At 41.1% G+C, this 21,666-nt stretch overlaps 2 protein-coding genes across 4 annotated transcripts in view; one reads left to right on the top strand and one right to left on the bottom strand.

Annotated features, from left to right (window-relative positions):
• lipf (lipase, gastric) overlaps nt 1-21,666 on the bottom strand; it is a 49,339-nt gene that overhangs the window by 9,300 nt on the left and 18,373 nt on the right. For both annotated transcript variants that reach the window (XM_078565957.1, XM_078565958.1), the window contains exons 5-8: nt 17,110-17,308; nt 15,681-15,790; nt 14,094-14,230; nt 11,249-11,395 (exon numbers count right to left, since the gene is read on the bottom strand). In XM_078565957.1, coding sequence (XP_078422083.1) covers nt 11,249-11,395; nt 14,094-14,230; nt 15,681-15,790; nt 17,110-17,308 — 593 coding nt within the window. The remainder of the gene's footprint in view (nt 1-11,248; nt 11,396-14,093; nt 14,231-15,680; nt 15,791-17,109; nt 17,309-21,666) is intronic.
• ankrd22 (ankyrin repeat domain 22) overlaps nt 1-21,666 on the top strand; it is a 66,763-nt gene that overhangs the window by 41,037 nt on the left and 4,060 nt on the right. The window lies entirely within an intron of this gene.

The following is a 21,666-nucleotide window of genomic DNA, read 5'->3' as shown; positions in this document are numbered from 1 at the left end:
CATTGTTCAGGGAGGGTGTGACCGCAAGTGAGGCAGGTAAGGGGATCGAGAAGGTCGAAGTGGAGGAATCTTAGCCCTTGCAACTGTCCAACAGGTTCGGAGTACTTGCAACCTGTATGGGCAAGAGTGAGGTCTGCAGGGTGATAAGCAAACGAACCATAGCACCATGGTACAGGAAGCTATTCAAGCGGGGAAAGCTAACAGGAATGTAATGGTAGTAGGGGACAGTACAGTGAGGGAGATAGGCACAGTTCTCTGCAGCTGCGAGCGAGAGTCCAGAAAGCTGTGTTGTTTGCCCGGTGCCAGGGTTCAGGTCATCTGTTCTGGACTGGAGTGGAACTTGCAGTGGAAGTGGGGAAGATCCAATTATCATGGTTCACGTAGGTACCAATGACAGACAGAACGAGATAAGAGGTTCTGTTTGGAGAGTATGAACAGCTAGGGGCTAAATTAAAAAGCAGAACTTCAAAGGTAATAATCTCTGGATTATTACCTGAGCCAAGAGCAAATTGGCATAGGGCAAATAAGATGAAAGAGTTAAATATGTGATTTAAAGACCGGCATGAGAGAAATGGATTTCGTTTCCTGGGGTACTGGCATCAGTATTGAGGAAAGTGGGGACTATACTGTTGGGACGGTCTTCACCTCAGCTGTGCAGGGACCAGTGATCTGACGAGTCATATAAGTCAGTAGAAAGGGCTTTAAACTAAATAGTGGAGGTGAGGGAAGGAATGATAAACTGAAGAGAGGGGAGAAGGTGAGAGCAGGATAGCAAGGGAAATGGTTATCAGCATGTGTCAGGAAGGGACAGAGCATACAAATATGAGTGCACCAGCAGTTAAGGCTAGAGATTGTAAAAATAATAAGACAGAATTCAATGCACTCAGCCTGAATGCATGTAGCATTCACAAGGTAGATGAATTGACGGCACAAATAGAAATAAACAGGTATGATCTAATTGCCATTATGGACACACGGCTGCAGGGTGACCAAGGCTGAGTGCTGAATGTTCAAGGGTATTTGGCATTTAGGAAGGATAGGCAAAAAAGAAAAGGAGGTGGGGTCGCACTGTTAATAAAGGATGGGATCAGTACATTAGTGAGGGAGGATCTTATTTGGAAGATCAAGATGTAGAATCAGTTTGGGTGGTGCTAAGAAACAGCAAAGGGCAGCAAACTTTGGTAGGAGTTGTTTATAGGCCATCAAATGTTGGTGGTAATGCAGAGCATGGTATAAATCGGGAAATTAGCAGTGCATGTAAGAAATACAATAATTATGGGGGACTTCAATCTACTTATAGACTAGGTAAACCTAATATGCACTAATGCTGAGGATGACAGATTCCTATATGTATACGTGATGGCTTTCTAGAACAGTACGTTGAGGAACCAACTAGAGAACAGGCTATTTTAGATCCAATATTGTGCAATGAGAAAGGGCTAATTAATAATCTTGTTGTAAAGGAGCCTTTAGGGAAGAGTGACCATAATAGAGAATTTTACATGAACTTTTGAAAATGATGTAGTTCAATCTTTAATCTAAATAAAGGAAATTACAAAGGTATGAGGGGCAAGTTGGCTGAAATAGATTGAGGGAATACCTTAAAAGGTATGACAGCAGTTGGGCAATGACTAGCATTTAAAGAACTAATACATGATTTGCAACAAATTTACATTCCTTTAAGAAACAAAAAACCACAGGCAACATGGCTAACAGGAGAAATTAAGGATTCTATTAGACCAAAGGAAGAGACGTAAAGTTGCCAAAAAATGTAGCAAGCTTAAGGATTGGGATCATTTTAAAATTCAGCAAAGGTGAACCAAGAAATTGATAAAGGGAAAATAGAAAATGAAAGTAAACTAGCAGGGACATAAAAATGGACTGTGAAAGCTTCTATAGGTATGTAGAAAGGAAAAGGTTAGTAGAGACAAATGTGGACCCATTACAGACAGAAAATGGAGAATTTATAATTGGTAATAAGGAAATAGCAGAGAAACTAAACAACTACTTTGTGTCTGTCTTCACGGCAGGAGGTATAGAAACCTCTCCGAAGTTTGGGCAGCTAAGGGACTAGTGAGATTGAGGACCTAAAAGAAATCAGTATTAGTAAAAATGTAGCACTGGAGATATAGATGGACTGAAAGTTGACAAATCCTCTGGACCTGATGATCTACATCCCAGGGTGTTGAAAGAGGTGGCTGTAGAGATAGTGCATGCATTAGTGATCATCTTTCAAAATTCTACAGATTTCAGAATGGTGCCTGCAGATTGGAAGGTGGCAAATGTAACCCCACTATTTAAGAAAGGAGGGAGCAAGAAAACAGGGAACTACAGCCTGACATCAGTAGTAGGGAAAATGCTCAAATCTATTCTAAAGGATGTGATAACTGAGCACTTCAAGAATAATGGTGAGACTGGGCAGAGTCAGCATGGATTTATGAAAGGGAAATTATGTTTGACAATCTGTTGGAGTTTTTTGAGGTTGTTACTAGCACAACAGATAAGGGACAACCAGTGGATGTGGTGTAATTGATTTTCAGAAGAAGATAAAGTCCCACACAGGTTGTTGGTAAGCAAGATTAGAGCTCAGGGATTGGGGGTAACATACTGGCATGGATTAAGGATTAGTTAATGGACAGAAAATAAAGAGCAGGGATAAACAGACCCTTCTTAGGTTGGCAGGCTGCGATCTGTGAGGTACCACAAGGATCAGTGCTTGGACCCCAACTATTCACAATCTTTATCAATGATTTGGATGTGGGGACCAAATGTAATGTCTCAAGTTTTCTGATGACACAAACTTGGGGGAATGAGAGTTGGATGATGCAAAGGGGCTTCAAGGAGATTTAGACAAAGTGAGTGGGCAAGGACATAGCAGATGGAATTTAATGTGGAAAAATGTGAAGTTATCTACTTTGGTAGGAAAAACAGGTTGCTGTGTATTTTTTTTAAATGATGAGAGATTGGGGAGTGTTGTCCAAAGGGAACTGAGTGTTCTCGTTCATCAGTCACTGAAAACTAACATGCAGATGCAACAAACAATTAGGAAGACAAATGATATGTTGGCCTTTATTGCAAGGGGATTTCACAAGTATAGGAGTAAGGAAGTCTTGCTGCAGTTGTATAGAACCTTGGTGAAACAGGCTATTGTGTGCAATTTGATCTCCTTACCTAAGGAAGGATATACTGGCTATAAAGGGAGTGCAACAAAGGTTCACCAGACTAATCCCTTGGGTGGCAGATTTGTCCTATGAGAAAAGTTTGAGGAGACTGGGCCTGTATTCTCTAGAGTTTGAGAGGCGGTCTCATTGAAGTGTACAAAATTCTTCCAGGGCTTGACATGGCGGATGCAGAAAGGATGTTTCCTCTGGTTGTAGGGGGGTGGGGGGGTCTAGAACCCGAGGCCATTTGGGACTGAGATGAGGAGGAATTTCTTCAGTCAGAGAGTGGTGAATCTTTGGAATTCTCTACCCCAGAGAGCTGTGGAGGCTCAGTCATTGAGTATGTTCAAAGCAGAGGTCTACTGATTTCCAGATACCAATGACATCAATGGAGACAGGGAGAGTGTGGGAAGATGGCGTTGAGGTAAAAGATCAGCCACGATCTAGTTAAATAGAGGAGAAGACTCGAGGGGCCGAATGGCCTACTCCTGTTCCTACAGAAGATAGGATGTGGAAAGCTAGCCAGAATGTGTTAAGACTAACCAAGTCTAGATGTATGTAGGATGAGGATTTCAGAAGCATTTGAGCATAATGTAGGGTTACAAAGGTGGGAATAGGTAGTTTTAATGATAATATTCAAAAATCCAAAGTACTTCGGCTGGAGTTTGGTGAGAGATTTAAGGGTTAATTTCTATCTAAATTCTAATCTTTATTTAATTTAGCAACTAACTGACTGTTGTTCTTAGGATTGGGAGAAGGTGAGTTTTAGCCCAGCTCTAAAACAGGGGTTTATAATGGTTCTGCTTGCAGCTGCAGCTAGTAAATTAGTCAACTGGCTTAAACAGGTTTTCAGAAACGAGATTCAGACAGCATAAAAGCAAGCCATCTACAGTGCTGCTTTTGTCTACACTGGGGTGCTGCTCTGGGCTGCATGAGAGTGCATCAGTTGTAGTTTGGTGAGAGAGGCAAGGAGGTGATCCTTTCATTTTCTACCTTTCCTTAGTAAGTAAGAAGAGCGACAGCCTTGGTACCAGGTCAGACCTGCTAAGTATTTCTTCTGTCCATAATATTCTCTAAACTAGAGGAAATAAAAGTAAAGGGAGTAATTTAAGGGTAAGCCATGGCAGGGCAGCTCACCCAAGAGGAATGCTCCTCCTGTGCGATGTGGGAAGTCAGGACACTTCCAGTGTCCAGGGCGGCCATGTGTGCAGAAGTGTCTCCAGCTGCAGCTACTTAAAATCTGTATTTTGGAGCTGGATCTGGAGCTGCACCTGGGGTCAATGTGCAGCATCCGCAAGGATGGGATCTTCAGGAATAGCACGTACAACGAGGTGGTCACACCGCAGGTAAAGAGTGCACAGGCAGAAAGAGAATGGGTGACCGTCAGACAGAGTAAAAACATTAGGCAGGTGGTATAAGAGTCCCCTGAGTCCATCTCCCTCTCCAACAGATTTTCATTTTGGATACTGCTGGGGGAGATGGTTTCTCAGGGGAATGCAGCAAGAGCCAAGTTTGTGGCACCGAGAGTGGCTCAGCTGCACAAATGGGGGCAAAAAAAGTGGGAGAGCAATAGTGATACGGGATTCTATTATAAGGGGAACAGATAGACATTTCTGTGGCTGTGGATGTGATGCAGAATGGTATGTTGCCTCCCTGGTGCCAGGATCAATGATGTCACTGAGCAGCTGCAGGACATTCTGAAGGAGGAGGGTGAACAGGCAGAGGTTGTGGTCCATATCAGTACCAACGACATAGGTAAAAAGAGGGATGAGGTCCTGAAAGCAGAATATAGGATGCTAAGAAATAAATTAAAAAGCAGGACCTTAAAGGTAGCAATCTCAGGTTTACTCCCAATGCCACATGCTAGCGAGATCAGGAATAGGAGATTGGACCAGATGAATGCGTGGCTGGAGAGATGGTGTAGGAGGGAGGAATTTAGATTCCTGAGGCATTCTGACCGATTCTGGGGAAGATGGAACCTGTACAAGCTGGACGGGTTGCACCCCAGCAGGAAGGGGACCAAAACCCTCGCAGGTGTATTCTCTAGTACTGTGGGGAGGGTTTAACCTAGATTGGCAGGGGGATGGGAACGTGAGCAGGGAGAAACAAGAGAGGGATGCAAAGATAAGAATGAAAGGCAGAAAATAGAAAGTAAAAGTGGAAGGCAGAGGAAACAGGGGCCAGCAGCAAATTGGGCCATGGTACAAAAAATGTTAAAAAGACAAGTCTAAAGGCACAGTATCTGAAAGCATTGAGCATTCACAATAAGGTAGACAAATTCGCAGTGCAAATAGATGTAAATGGGTATGATATGATTGCGATTTGAGAGACATGGCTGCAGGGTGACCATGGCTGGCAAATGAATATCCAAGGGTATTCGATATTTAGGATAGACAGGCAAAAAAGAAAAGGAGGCCGTGTGGCATTGTTAGTTCAGGAGGAAACCAATGTGAAAGTGAGAGATGATATTGGCTCAGAAAAATCTAAATGTAGAATCAATCCGTCTGGGTGGAGCTAAGAAGTAACAAAGGGCGGAAAACATTAGTGGGAGTTGTCCCTAGGCCTCCAAACAGTGGTGGTAAGGTAGGAGGCGGTATTAAATAGAAAACTAGAGATGCATGTAACAAGGGTACTACAGTAATCATGGGTATGTATGAGACGGTTTGTTAGACCAGGATGTCGAGGAACCAACTGGGGAACAAGCTATCCTAGATTTGGTATTGTGCAATGAGAAGGGTTTAATTAACAATCTTCGTGTACGGGGTCCTTTAGGGAACAGTGACCATAACATGATGGAATTTTTCATTAGGATGGAAAGTGAAGTCGTCCGATCTGAAACGAAGGTCCTAAATCTTAAAGGAAACTACGAAGGTATGAGGCGTGAGTTGGCTAAGATAGATTGGGGAACTTCATCAAAAAGGCATGATAGGTGGACAGACAATGGCTAATAATTAAGGAACAAATGTATGCATTGCAACAGTTACACATTCCTTTCTGGTGCAAAAACACAACAGGAAAACTGGTCCAAACATGGATAACAAAAGAAATTAAGGATAGTATTAGATCCAAAGAGGAGTCATATAAAGTTGCTAGAAAAAGTAGCAAGCCTGAGGATTGGGAGCAGTTTAGAATTCAGCAAAGAGATTGATTAACAAGGGAAAAATAGAGTATGAGAGTAAACTTGTAAGGAATTTAAAAGCAGAAAGTAAAAGCTTCTATAAGTATTGAAAAGGAAAAAGACTGAAGATGACAAATGTAGATCCCTTACCGTCTGAAACGGGAGAATTTATAATAGAAAACAAGGAAATGGCAGGGCAATTAAACAACTACGTTAGTTCTGTCTTCATGGAGGAAGACAAAAATAACTTCCCCAGAAATACTAGGCAACCAAGGGTCTAGTGAGAAGAAGGAATTGAAGGAAATTAGTATTAGTGAAAAAACAGCACTGGTGATATTAATGGGACTGAAAGCCGATAAATCCCCAGGGCCTGGTAATCTACATCCCAGGGTACTAGAGGAGGTGGCCATGGAAATAGTGGATGCATTGGTTGTCAGCTTCTAAAATTCTGTAGATTCTGGAACAGTTCTGGCAGATTGGAGAGTGGCAAATGTAACCCCACTATTCAAAAAAGGAGGGAGAAAACAGTGAATTACAAACAGGTTAGCCAAACTCATTATTAAGTAAAATGCTACAGTCTTTTATAAAAGATGTGATAACAGGGCACTTAGAAAATATCAACGTGATTAGACAAAGTCAACATGGATTTATGAAAGGGAAATCACGTTTGAAAAACCTACTGGAGTTCTTTGAGGACGTAACTAGCAGAATAGATAAGGGAGAATCATTGGATGTGGTGTATTTGGATTTTCAGAAACCTTTTGATAAAGTCCCACATAAGAGGTTAGTGTGTAAAATTAATGCACATGGGACTAAGGTTAATATATTGGTATGGATTGAGAATTGGTTAGCAGACAGGAAACAGAGTAGGAATAAATGGATCTTTTTCGGAATGGCAGGCGTTGTCTAGTCGAGTACCGCCAGGATCAGTGCTCGGGCCCCAACTATTCACAATATATATCAATGATTTCGATGATGAAATGAAATATTTCTGAGTTCGCTGATGACACAAAACTAGGTGGGAATGAGAGTAAGAAGGATGTTAAGAGGCTTCAAGGCGATTTAGACAAGTTAAGTGAGTGGGCAAATACATGGCAGACGCAGTGTAATGCAGATAAATGTGAAGTTACCCACTTTGGTAGAAAAACAGAATGGCTGACTATTATTTAAATGGTGATAGATTGGGAAATGTTGATGTACAAAGGAACCTGGGTGTCCTTGTACATCAAGCACTGAACGCAAGCATGCAGGTGCAGCAAGCAGGTAAGAAGGCAAATGGTTGTTGGCCTTCATTGCAAGAGGACTTGAATACAGGAGCAAGGATGTCTTACTGCAGCAGTACAGGCCTTAGTGAGACCACACTTGGAGCAGTGTGTGCAGCGTTGGTCTCCTTACCCAAAGGATATACTTGCCATAGAGAGAGTGCAGCGAAGGTTCACCAGACTGATTCCTGGGATGGCAGGATTGTCCTATGAGGAGAGATGGGCCCGACTAGGCCTGTATTCACAGGAGTTTAGAAGAATGAGAGAATATCACATTGAAACATAAAATTCTGACAGGAATGGACAGATGGATGCAGGGATGAAAGTTCCTCTGGCTGGGGGGGGTCTAGAACAAGGGGTCACAGTCTCAGGATACGAGGTAGACCATGTAGGACTAAGATGAGGAGAAACTTTTTCACTCGGAGGGTGGCGAACCTATGGAATCCTCTACCACAGAGGGCTGTGGAGGCCAAGTCACTGAATATATTTAAGAAGGAAATAGATAGATTTCTGGATTCTAAAGATGTCAAGGGGTATGGGGAAAGCGCAGGAGTACAGTGTCGAGATAGATGATAAGCCATGATCATACTGAATGGCGCAGCAGGCTTGAAGGGCTGAATGATCTACTCCTGTTCCTATTTTCTATGTCAGCTAAGTGCTTCACATCTGTTGGCTTACAGGCAATTACTCAATTTTCCAACTTAGGACAGTTTGTATCTTTTTGGGGGGAGAAGCAGGCATGGGGCTGAGTAGGAGAAGAGAAATTTACATCGGATTTTCGTTTGGAATGGACACAGCAGGTGAACTTGGAACGCTAAGCCTCAGTGTGTTTTTACGCTACAAGGGTAACATTGGTGTGATCAGTTTCACTTTGCAAAGACATTGAATGCAATGTAGATTTAGCCTGAAATCAGCCGAGGTCAGAATGGACATCATAGTGAAGCAGAAATAGAATCCCAAATGGACGATCTCATTGTGTCAGTTAATTTGTGACTCAACACCCAATATGCACCAAATTGGCTTCAATTCATTCTTGTGCTACACCTAAATATAACAAAGAACAGAGCTCAATACTATTATAGTAATGTACAAGTAGTTTTCACATTTATCAACTGCAGCAAATGGTAACAACCTGCAAATCGCTGCCTACAAGGATGGTGGAAGCAGCGACAATGAATCATTTCACAAGGAAATTAGATGGACACTTGACGGAAATAAACTTACGGGGAATGAATGGTGAAATGGCTTGTTCTACAGAGAGCTAACAAGGGCTTAATGGGCTGAAAGGCCTCCTTCTGTGCTGTGAGGACTCTATATCATCAGCATCTCTTGATGGATAGATACTGAGTTTTTAAAATGTACTTTCGGGCCAGAGCTGCAAATCACTCAGAAGAGAAGATACTGTCCCTTGATTTTGCTTTGAGCTTTTCAGTATAGCAGAACAAAGCTGGAGAAATAAAGAGTGGGAATGGGAGGAAGACTTAAAGTGGGGAGCCATAGGGAAAAGGTCACAAAACTGCATTCGTCTCTCCAATACAGAGGCCACCACATCTTCATCAACAGATACCATACCCCAAAAGTAAGCTTTAAGCAATGAATTATATTCTTGTTAGATACATTTTTGGCAACAAAAATGTTCCACCCCTCCCCAAATGTTTTAGCAACAACCATTTTTTTCTCACAGGCCTTTCATTAAATTTTTTTTTTCTTTCCTGTGTCCTTTCTAAACAGTGAGAATAAACTGTAATTAATAGAATTACATAGCTGTTGTCTCCAGGATAATATCAGTGGTTTGGTTAAGTGGGTGGAAAAGTGGCAACTGTGAGGTAATGCATTTAGGGAGGACAAACAAAGCAAGGGAATACGCAATTATTGGAGGATATTGAGAGGAATGAGGAAGTGAGAGACCTTAAGAGTGTATGTGCACAGGTCCCTGAAGGTGGCAGGATAGGTGGATAAGGTGGTAAAGAAAGCATATGGAATGCTTTCCTTTCTTGGACGAGGTATTAAATACAAAAGCAGGATGTAATGATGGAACTGTATAAAACACTGGTTAGGCCACAGCTGGAATTGTGTACACAGTACTAGTCACCACATTACAGGAAGGACTTAATTGCTCTGGGGGGAGTACAGAGGAGATTTACAAGAATTTTGCCAGGGCTTGAAAATTGCAGCTATGAAGATAGATTGGAGAGGCTAAAGTTGTGTTTTTTTTTAAGAACAGAGAAGGCTGAGGGGTGGCTTGACTGAGGTGTACAAAATTATGAGGGGCTTAGATAGGGTAGACAGGAAAAGACCTGCTTCCCCTGACTGAGAGGTCAATTACCAGGGGGCATAGATTTAAGGTGATTGACAGAAGGATTAGAGGGAACATGAGGAAAAACTTCTTCATCCAGAGAGTAGTGAAATTCACTGCCTAAATTAGTGGTTGAGGCTGAAATGTTCAACTCATTTAGAAGGTACCTGGATATGCACCGGAAGTGCTGCAACCTGCAAGACTGCGGACCAGGTGGAAAGTGGGATTAAAAATGAGCAGCTAGTCCCTTTTTTCTCTTTTTTATGGCTGGCTGATCTGTCTGTGGCCTCAACTCTACTTTCCTGTCTACCCCCTATACCCTTTGACTCCCTTGTCAATCAAAAATCTAATTCAGCCTTTAAAATATTCAATGAACCTGCCTCCATTGCTTTCTAGGGAGAAGAATTCTACAGACTAACAACCCTCAGAAAAAAATTCTCATCTCTGTCCTGAATGGGATACTCCTTTATTTATAAACAGTGTCCCCTAATTCTAGTCTCTCCCAGTGGGGAAACATCCCCTCCGCATCCACCCTGTCAAGTCCCCTCAGGATTTTAGATGTTCAATAAGATCACCTCTCTTTCTACTAAACTCTAATGGATACAGGATAACCTGTCCAACCTTTCCTCAAAACACCTTCAACCTAGAAATCAGTCAAATGAACCTTCTCTGAACTGTGTCTAATACAATTATATCCTTTCTTAAGTAAAGCGACTAAAACTATACTCAGTGCTCCAGGTGGGGTCTCACCCTGTACAACTGTGGCAAAACTTCCCCACTTTTATACTCAATTCGCCTTACAATAAACGATAACATTCCATTTGCCTTCTTAATCATTTGCTGCACCCGCATACTAACTTTTTGTGATTCATGTACCAGGACACCCAGATCCCTCTGTACCTCAGAGTTCTGCAATCTCTCACCATTTAAATAACATACTGCTTTTCTATTCTTTCTGTCAAAGTGGACACATTCACTTATTCCCACATTATACTTCATCTGGAGTTACTAAGTTATTTTGCAATCTTAAAATTATTGAAGATTTAAAATTCATCGTACATGTATCTGGACTTTAATGTGGGATATTTGATGCCTTTATATTGAGTGGAATAATAACAGGTACTAGAGCACTATCCGCTGAATCAAGTGACAACCAGTTCATGATCAAGTGATTTTCTAGCCTGCCTGCTCCTAACTGGGTGCAAGTTTGAACATTTCTAACTAGACTTTGAGTAATTTACATCACATGGCAGGTAAAAACTGACCAGCCAATTACCAACTACAAACACAATGAGCAACAATGATTATATTCACAGAACAATCCAGTCTGGATGAACTAGAGGTTTTTCCATAGGTATATCCAGCACTTTTTTCCAACCTTTCCTATCTTTCAAAATTCTGCGATGCTTACCATGTTGAGGTTCTTCTCGTTGAATCCACTTATTACGAAGAATATATTGCCACAGAGCTCTTCAATCAAAAAGCGATTGCATATGTGTGTAGCAAGCCATGTTATTTCCCTATCTTGTGGAAGGAACTCCTTATTTCCGAACAAACCCTGAAAACCACAAAAGAACATAAATAAATGATAAGTTAAAAAAAACATGATAAAATAAATAAATTAGCCTGTTAAGCGCAGGCTAATGTAATCACTAACAAGGCGGGTGGGTGGCGGGATAGTGATTAGAAATTGCCTATGATGGGTAGGGGCGGGGAGTGGGCGTCCTGATCTCCTGCAGTCATTCCGATGGTCGGAGAAGTGGAAGCAAGTGCAGATACCACTTGTGCAACACAGTGGGCTGGCTGCCTCACTTGGGAGAGGAGTGTGTACGGAGGAGTGGCAAGAGCGCATCATACGTAAATATCAGTAAGTAAATGTGTTTTCTTAAAAGCATTAATAAAACAATCCTGGAGGTTTATGTGCATAGATCTTTAAACTGTAGCACGACATATTGAGAGAATCATTAGCGAAGCATACGGGTTCTGTGGCTTCATAAACAGAGGCAAAGGGAGAGAAGTTATGCTGAACCTTTATAAAGCTCCGCTTAGCCACAACTGGAGTATTGTGTCCAGTTTTGGTCACCACACTTAAAGAAATGAAAGATAGTGCATAGGAGAGTTACCAGAATGATTCAAGGGACTTTAGCCAAGATATTAGGTTGGAGAAACTGCGGTTTTTCTCCTTGGTGAAAAGGAGATTGAGGGAAGATTTGATAAGTGTGGAAGATTATAACAGGTTTAAATAGGGAGACAAAAAAAAGCTGATTGTACAAGGTTGAAGGGACACGGATTTAAGGTTTTGGGCAAGAGACGTGGGTAGCAAGAGGTTATGTGGAAAATCTTTTTTGCACAACAAGTGGTAATATCCTGGAACTCTACAAGGATGGTGGAAGTGGAGACAATCAATGGTTGCAAAAGAAAGTTTGATGGACACTTGAAGGAATTAAACTTGCAGGACTACAGGGATAAAGTGGGGGAATGCGACTGATTGAGTCCATGCTTGCTCCCTGTAGATCAATCCAATGTGCCAAATGGCCTCCTTCTGTGCCTTAATGACTCTACATAGCTCTAACTCTTTACACGCAGCGTTTTCATGTTATGAGTATTACACAGTATTATAATTTAGATGGGGCACATGATTGAGTTCATTTGAAAAGGGATCCTTCAACCAAAAATGTTTGCGAACCACTGCTATATGGAATAAAATACTATTCTACTTACATAATTTATTCAATGGGAAATCGAATCCCAGCTCCAATAGTTGCCAACTTAATTTGTTTTTACAATATTCAGCTGTACAGCAACTCCATAAGGAGCTTTGGAGGAGGTAATGAAAACCTGAGCATCAATCAAATACATAGGGGAGAATTTTCTTCCCATCGGAGGGGTTGTGCGGGGGCGGGCACGCAGCCAATCAGCTGGGCGCTGCCATTTTACGTGGGCGGGTCAATTAGAGCCCGCCCAGCGTGACAGGCGCTCAGAGCACTGAGCAGGCAGGGGGAATAGGCCAAATCGGGAAGTGAAATCTCCCTGAGGCACAGAAACGTTCATAAAACCTCATCCTGCCTGTGGATGAAGTTCCATGAAAAATGCTAAGGCCGCCTGGGCTCTTCGTCTGCCCGCCAACCTTAGGGTTGGGCGGGCAGCTCAGGTCAATGATTTAATTGATTGTTAAATGACGCCCGCTGAACTAAAAATCTGAATGACGTGCGGTGATGTCGGGATGCACGCCCGACGTCACTGCGCATCATTTTACGCCTCTGTGAGTGGGCTCTGCCCCCACTCGCCAAGCCGAAGATTCTATCCATTGTTGCAAATAATGGAGGCAGGTTAAGATGCCATAGACCTAAATTTTAAAAATGGGCAACCATTCCTTAGCCCACCTCCTTCTGGTTTTAACGGATGCAGGTTGGGGGGGCTGTCAACCAACCGGCTCTGAGGAGGCAGGTCGATCAATAATAGATTTTAAAGAGGCTGAGTGCCTATAATTTAAGTTAACTTTTAGTTTCAACACCTGTAGGCTGGGCTTCCAAGCTGAAGGGAAGCGTGAAGGGCCAGATTCAACAGACAAGTATCTTTATAGCACTGCTTGTGGGCCAGGAGGAGCAGAGTGCTTCCACTTGGCCCACCAAGCTTACCTTTTAAAAACCCAATGATGGGACTCCGATAATTGGCAGACCATACCACTATTTCCTCACTGCCCCCCACAAACTTTGATGGCCAATTCTCCGGCCACATATTGGGCTTAACTTTCTTCTGCTCCCTAACAGCCTTCCTGCTCAACACCCAGCCAGACTATCAATCTGACCGGTTGCAGCTGGAAAACCCGTTGAAAAAAATTTGAAACTGGTCCTGCAAGTAAATTCGGCAGGGCCCAAGGGAAATCAGTGCTACTGAGTTTCCAGGCTGCAGATCCGCCCACTCTCTTCCTGCCTTACAGATATCATCAGAACCAACGGATCCATGATTCTTTTTTAAAAACACAGCTAAGGGTCAGCTCTGGGAGATAACTTTAGTTGAACTGTCTTCCAAGGACAATTCACACCCACAAACATCAAGTCCTACTGATCGCATTCATTGAACTGCAGTTGGTACAGTGTTACTCAACTCTGCTCGTTGCAACTCCTCTTTCTATAAAGTACCCAGAGCATAAAAAGTTCCATCGTCTTACAAATTGTAAAGTGCATCCTAAATCCAATAGTAAATTCTTCCTCTTCCCCAGCTTTACCCTTTTTATAAAACAAAAAAGCACTTACTCTGATCAAAAACTCCGGAAGGTCCCCAAGCTTTACTAGCGGACTGTCAGAATATTTAACTGTTGCAACAGGAGCCAAGCCAAAAAAGACTTTAATCTTCTTTGCTAACTCAGGAAATTTGGAAAAGGCTATGAAACCTGAATAAGGGAAAATAGAACATTCAGGGAGACTGAGAAGCAAACATTACAATTCTCATTCAACTTTTAAAAATTCCATGTTGGATGCAAGAAAGAAAACAAGTAGAGGAGCTTCATTTTAAGGTTTCAAAAAACCTGTTTTTAAAAGTCTATCAAGTACACAGGTTATAGTTAATATATGGTAATCACTTCAAACAAGTAATCTGTAAACTGTTTAGATAATCAACTTGAACTCAAAGCCTTAGATATTCATAATTTCAAACACATAGGTGCTTTAAAAACAGACTTCTTAAAAAATTACTACTAAATATTGTGAACCCAATTAAAGGGAACATATGGAATTATATACTCCATGATCATAGTATGCTCCAAAATTACTACTGGAGAGAGGGTAGTGGGAATCAGCCATGATTTCCTAATTTACATGCTCAGTGGATAAGGCTTTACACTGAGTGTGCATTTGGAAAACGGATTCTCATAACCCACCCTGCAGTTAAACAGTGGCATTGAAACAAAGCCCTGGTTTAAAAGGAGGTGTGCTTCAACAAGTGAGTGAGATTGGACAAGCAGAAATATACGCAGCAGTCAATCTCCATAACAATTGCCAATTGCAAAAGAAGATGGCATTGGGTAGCCAGGGATAGAACTCAGCCAAAGATGCTCAATTCTCAAGTGATTGTAGATAGTCAAATGTGTTTCTGCATCCACCAATTTGTAAAGCGTAATTATATAATTCAATCTGTGAACCAAGGCAGAGTCCCTTCAATTTCAACTCTGAAACCCAGGGACAAACACTTCAGTCTCACTGAAGTTCAACAATCCAATCATTTGAATTTGGTACAAAAAAAATCAAGCATCTCCTTCAAAAGTCTGGTTTCAGAAAAGCTCCTGATCCCAACAAATATGTGTTTGTCGTTCAAAAGCTCAACGGAACCAATCCCTCCCTGGCTCATCTATTTTAATGGCCCAATCAATGATTCTTTTCCTAATTTAATAATTTTGGAAGAGGTTTTTGTACCCATCCACAAGAGATCATCAAAATTAATCCTCAATAATTATAAACCATGTCCACTGCTGTTGACAACTTCCATTTATATACTGCCTTTAACAAAATAAAATATTCCAACTGTCAAAGTTCATGGAACCATAATTAGCAAAAAGCTTTGGCAACAATCTCATATTTGATAATTGAACTGAATATAGACAAATGAGCAAACTTCAATGAGATCAATTTCCTGCACCAGAATGAAGCAATTCTCTTCATACCCAACATAATGTTACAGCAACGGTCTTCCAAATTTCCTCCGGCCTACGATAGATTATGGCATTGCAAAGCTGACTTCTTGTTTCTTTTCTTTTGAGTCAAATTACTTTGCATTCACACGACCCAAGCTCTGCTTTAATTTAATACATAAAACATGCATTTACTAAGTGTGGTTGTATGGCTTACCAATTGTTGTTCCCTGAGAATGACCAACATAATATAGCTGTTGTTGGGATGTTTTTTGGAGGATGAAGTCTATTACCGCTGGTAAATCCTTGGTGGCCATTTCATCAAAGCTGAAAATATCACAAACCACAAAATAAAATCAGTCATACTTTTAATGCTAATTGAAAGCTTTCGCAGTACAATATTAATTGAAAATGTGGAAGCAAATATGATTCCAAGCAGCTATCATGCACCCTGACTTAATACCATATGAGCAGATTTCAGATTCAGCTAATGTTGTCACATTACTGTTATTTCTTTTTATATATACCTGTAGTACAATCACTTCACTGAACATGATGAACAAAACTGTTTTGACAATGAGTAAAACTTCAGATGATCAAATTATACTTTAATTATTTGGAGACTACTGCAAATTCATAGCCCTGAATATAATACATAATAAGAATTGTATATTTTCACAGCAATCACAAGTCTTACACCTTGAGGAACTGGGGAGACGGATAAATTATGAACTTAATTACTTGAGCAACTGCTTCCCGGGTAAAAATTCCACTGGATTATAAAGTAGTCCTAAACAAGATACTATGCTTTTGTAATGTAGCATATTTTGCAGAATGCCAGCTTGGCTCACTGGTAGCATCTTTCCAAAGTCAGAAGATTGCAGGATGAAGTCCCACTGCAGGATTTGATTGCATAATTAGGCTGACAGCTTCAGTGCAGTATTGAGGGAGTCTTTTGGGTGAGACTTTAAACCCAGGCCCTATTTGGCTCTTCAGGTGGATGTAAAAGATCATATGGCATTATCGGTAGGGGAACACGGAATTCCACTGGTGTCCTGGAAAATGTTCATCCCTCAACCAAACACCTACAATACAGATGGCTGGTCACTGATCTCATTGGCTGTACAAATTGGCTGCTGCTTGCCTCCATTACTACAGTGATTACACTCTAAAAGGTAATTCAATGGCTATAACAATATAATTTACAGCATTATATAAATGCAAAGTCAGTCTTCCTTTCTTAAAAGATGGGATCAAAATAAAAAGGGTTGGTTTTGTGGAGATTGCTGCGCTTGTCAATTAATTTGATTAGCTCCTTTAAATATCTGACAGAATTGTTGAAACAAAATAATCACGCATTTTAATTTTCCTCTCCTAAATGGGAAATGAGAAATTATCCAAACTAAAGTAAACACATAACAAGAAGCCTGCTGTATACCAAGTCTCATGACTTCCATTGGTAGAAATTTTAAACTGGTTAAAAAGTATTATCTCTTAAGAAAAGAAGACTGACTTTGCATTTATAGTGTAGAGTGTAATCACTGTAGTATTGGAGGCAAACAGCAGCCAATTTGCACAGCCAATAAGATCAATGTCTGGTACACAAAAGGTGCAAATCATTATAACAATATAAAAGCATTTGTTACCTAAAAGTCCAGAATGCCTCCTTATAATCTGGAATGGTTTTGTGCTTCCTGGACCACGTATTTCCTCGGCTGTTTCCAATCCATACATCAAAACCAGCATCTGCCAGTATAAAGCCCAAGCTGTTGTTTGCCAGGTTTGCAACCCAATTGCTTCCAGCGGCTAGTAAACCATGCTGCAGAAATACAACTGGTCGGATTCCTAAAGGAATAAACAAAAATACTTCCTATGAAATGAAAGCAAACAAAATGCTGTTCCCTTCAAAAGGCTAAGTATGAGTATACCCATTATTGAATAACCTACTCGAGTGTATAAGGTACCTTTATGACTCAAGTGTATCTAGCCCACTTAACAGATTGGTACAATGCACTTAATTGCATGCGATTTTACCTGACAAATTCTCATTTAGTTCTGCAATGCATTTCCAATCTAACTTCCATTAATTACATTTACTATGGCATATTATTTTCAATGAACAACCTATACTACTGATATGTACAACTGCAATGTAATTTATTTTTTCAACTTATATGGTGCCCAAGTCTTTGTATTTACCGTTCAACTGTGCAAGCATTAATTGGTTCTAGAAAGGGGCTGTGATGCAAGCTTTAGAAGCTAATTGCTGAAACACATACAAATGTGATATGCAAGAAGCTAAGTATTGTGCATCAAAATGACTCATCAAAATGTTAAACTAAGTACTAACGTTATAGAGTTGTGGGTCTAGCCTGACTCTGGTCAACAGGGATACATTACTTCCTCTGTACTGTACATTATCCTATAGTGTCACAATCAAATAGAACAAAGAATGAGGGGGGAATCTCATAGAAACCTATAAAATTCTAACAGGACTAGACAGGGTAGATGCAGGAATGATGTTCCCGATGGTGGGGGAATCCAGAACCAGGGGTCAGTCTGAGGATATGGGGTAGACCATTTAGGACTGAGATGAGGAGAAAGTTCTTCACCCAGAGAGTGGTGAGCCTGTGGAATTGGTTACCACAGAAAGTAGTTGAGACCAAAACATTGTATGTTTTCAAGAAGGAGTTAGATATAGCTCTTGGGGCGAAAGGGATCAAAGGGTATGAGGAGAAAGCGGGAGCAGGCTATTGAGTTGGATGATCAGCCATCATAATGAATGGCGGAGCAGGCTCGAAGGGCTGAATGGCCTACTCCTGCTCCTAGTTTCTATAAGAATAAAGATGTCTTACTGCAATTATATACAGCCTTGGTGAGACCGCACCTGGAATATTGTGTACAACCTTACCTAAAGAAAGATATACTTGCCACAGAGGGAGTGCAACGAATGTTCACTAAATTAATTCCTGGGATGAGGGATTGTCCTTTGAGGAAGGATTAAATAACCTGGGCCTTTATTCTTGAGTTTAGAAGAATGAGAGGTGATCGCATTCAAACATACAAAATTCTGACAACGCTCGACAGGGTAGATGTAGGAAGGATGTTTCTCCTGGCTTTGGGGGTGGTGGGTGGTAAGGTCTAGAACCAAGGGACACAGTCTCAGAATAAGGGGCAGGCCATTTAGGACTGAGATGAGGAGGAATTTCTTCATACACAGGGTGGTGAATCTTTGGAATTCTGTGTCCCAGAGGGCTGTGGAAGCTCAGTTGTTGAGTATATTCAAGGCTGAGATTGATGGATTTCTACATATTGAAAACATCAAGGGATATGGGGATGGTGCAGGAAAATGGTGTCGAAGTAGAAGATCAGCCATGATCTAATAGAATGGCGGCTCGGGCTTGAAGGGCTGAATGGCCTACTCCTGTTCCTATTGCTTATATTCTAAAACAGAACTTCAACCCAAAGATAATAAACTCCATTATTGGTCTCACAACTAAATACAAAAATTCTAAAGATCATTCTGTGAAAACCCATCAACCTTGACTCTACTGCCCATGTCCTAACTTGTACCAAATCCCATTCACCCATCACCCCACTGCTCACTGATCTACACTGGCACCCAGTCTGGCAACATCTCAATTTTAAGGTACTCATCTTGCTTTCAATTCCCTCCATGGCCTTGCCTGTACAATCCTCCAAGATACCCATGCTCCTCCAATTCTGACCTTTTGCGTATGCCTGATTTTCAACACTCCACCATTGGTGGCTGTGCCTTTGGTTGCACCCCAGCAGGACCAGGACCAATATCCTGGCAGGGGTATTCTCTAGTACTGTGGGAGAGGGTTTAAACTAGAGTGACAGGGGAACTGGAACCCAAGTGGAGAGACACAAGAGAAGGAAACAAAGATAGAAATGAAAGTCAGAAAAGCAAAAGTGGAAGGCAGGAAACAACAAATAGAGTGATAGTACAAAAAGAGATATGTAAAAAGACAAGTCACTGCACTTGAATGCATGGAGCATTCACAATAAGGTAGATGACTTAACAGCGCAAATAGATTGCGATTACAGAGACATGGCTGCAAGGTGACCAAGGCTGGGAAATGAATATCCAAGGGTATTCGATATTTAGGAAGGACAGGCAAAAAGGAAAAGGAGGTAGTGTGGCATTGTTAATTAAGGATGAAATCAGTGCAATAGTGAGGGGGGATATTGGATCAGAAAATCTAGATGTAGAATCAGTCTGGGTGGAGCTAAGAAGCAACAATGGGTGGAAAACATCAGTGGGAAATGTCTATAGGCCTCCAAACAGTAGTGGTAAGGTAAAGTGATGGTATTAAACAGGAAATTGGCGATTCATGTATCAAGGGTGCTGCAGTAATCATGGGTGACTTTAATCTGCATATAGCCTGGGAAAGCCAAATTAGCAATAATACTGTGGCGGATGAATTCCTGGAGTGTGTACGAGATGGTATTTTAGACCTGTATGTCGAGGAACAAACTAGGGAATAGCCTATCCTAGATCTGGTTTTGTGCAATGAGAAGGGGTTAGTTAATAATCTTGATGTGCGGGGTCCTTCAGTGAACAGTGACTATAACATGATAGAATTCTTCCTTAGGTTGGAAAGTGAAGTAGTCCAATCCGAAACTAGGATCCTAAATCTAAACAAAGGAAACAATGAAGTTATGAAGCACAAGTTGGCTAAAATAGATTGGGGAACTTCATTAAAAGGAATCATGGTGGATAGGCAATGGCTAATATTTAAGAAATGAATATGTGCATTGAAACAGTTACATATTTCTTTCTGGCGCAAAAACACAACAGGAAAACTGGCCCAACCATGGCTAACAAAAGAAATTAAGGGTAGTATTACATCCAAACAGGAGTCATATAAAGTTTCTAGAAAAAGTAGCAAGTCTGAGGATTGGGAGCAGTTTTGAGTTCAGCAAAGGAGGATCAAGAGATTGCTTAAGGAGGGAAAAATAGAGAAGAGAAAGCTTGCAAGGAACATAAGACGACCGTAAAAGCTTCTATAAATATGCAAGAAGAAAAAGATTGGTGAAGACAAATGTAGGTTCCTTAAAGTCCGAAACAGGAGAATTTATAACTAAAACAAGGAAATAGCAGAGCAATTAAACTACTTTAGTTCTGTCTTCACGAAGGAAGACACAAATAACTTCCCAGAAATACTAGGGAATCGAGGGTTTAGTGAAAAAGAGGGATGAAGGAAATTATTACTAAAAAAAGACAGACATTAATGGGACTGAAAGCCGATAAATCCCCAGGGCCTGATAATCCATCCCAGGGTACTAAAGGAGGTGGCCATGGAAATAGTGGATGCACAGGTTGTCACCTTCCAAAATTCTGTAGATTCTGGAACAGTCCCAGCAGATTGGAGGATGGCAAATGCAACCCCACTATTTAAAAAAGGTAGGGAGGGGTAAAAACAGGGAATTACGGACCAGTTAGCCTAACATCAGTGGTAGGGAAAATGCTAACAGTCTATTATAAACGATGTGATAACAGGACACTTAGAAAATATCACCGGCATTAGACAAAGTCAACATGGATTACGAAAGGGAAATCATGTTTGACAAACCTACTGGAGTTTTTTGAGAATGTAACTAGCAGAATAGATAAGGGAGAATCAGTGGGCGTGGTGTATTTGGATTTTCAGAAAGCTTTTGATAAAGTCCCACATAAGAGGTTAGAGTGTAAATGGGATTGGGGTAATATATTGGCATGGATTCAGAATTGGTTAGCAGACAGGAAATAGAGTAGGAATAAATGGGTCTTTTTCAGAATGGCAGCCGGTGAGTAGTGGGGTACCACATGCATCAGTTCTTGGACTCCAGCTATTCAGAATATATATCATTGATTTGGATGAGGGAACCAAATGGAATATTGCTAAGTTTGCTGACAAAACTAGGTGGAAATGTGAGTGGTCAGGAGGATGTTAAGAGTCTTCAATTTAGACAAGTTGAGTGAGTGGGCAAATACATGGCAGATGCAGTATAAGGGGATAAGTGTGAAGTTATCAACTTCGGTAGAAAAAAAACAGAATGGTAGAGTATTATTTAAATGGTGATAGATTGGGAAATGTTGATGTACAAGGGAAACTGGGTGTCTTTGTACACCAATCACTGAAAGCAAGCATGCAGGTGCAGCAAGCAGTTAAGAAGGCAAATGGTATGTTGGCCTT

This window comes from Cetorhinus maximus, chromosome 20 (genome assembly GCF_964194155.1).
Source record: "Cetorhinus maximus chromosome 20, sCetMax3.hap1.1, whole genome shotgun sequence".
Lineage (NCBI taxonomy): Eukaryota > Metazoa > Chordata > Chondrichthyes > Lamniformes > Cetorhinidae > Cetorhinus > Cetorhinus maximus.
This window is presented reverse-complemented; position numbering and strand designations above follow the sequence as displayed.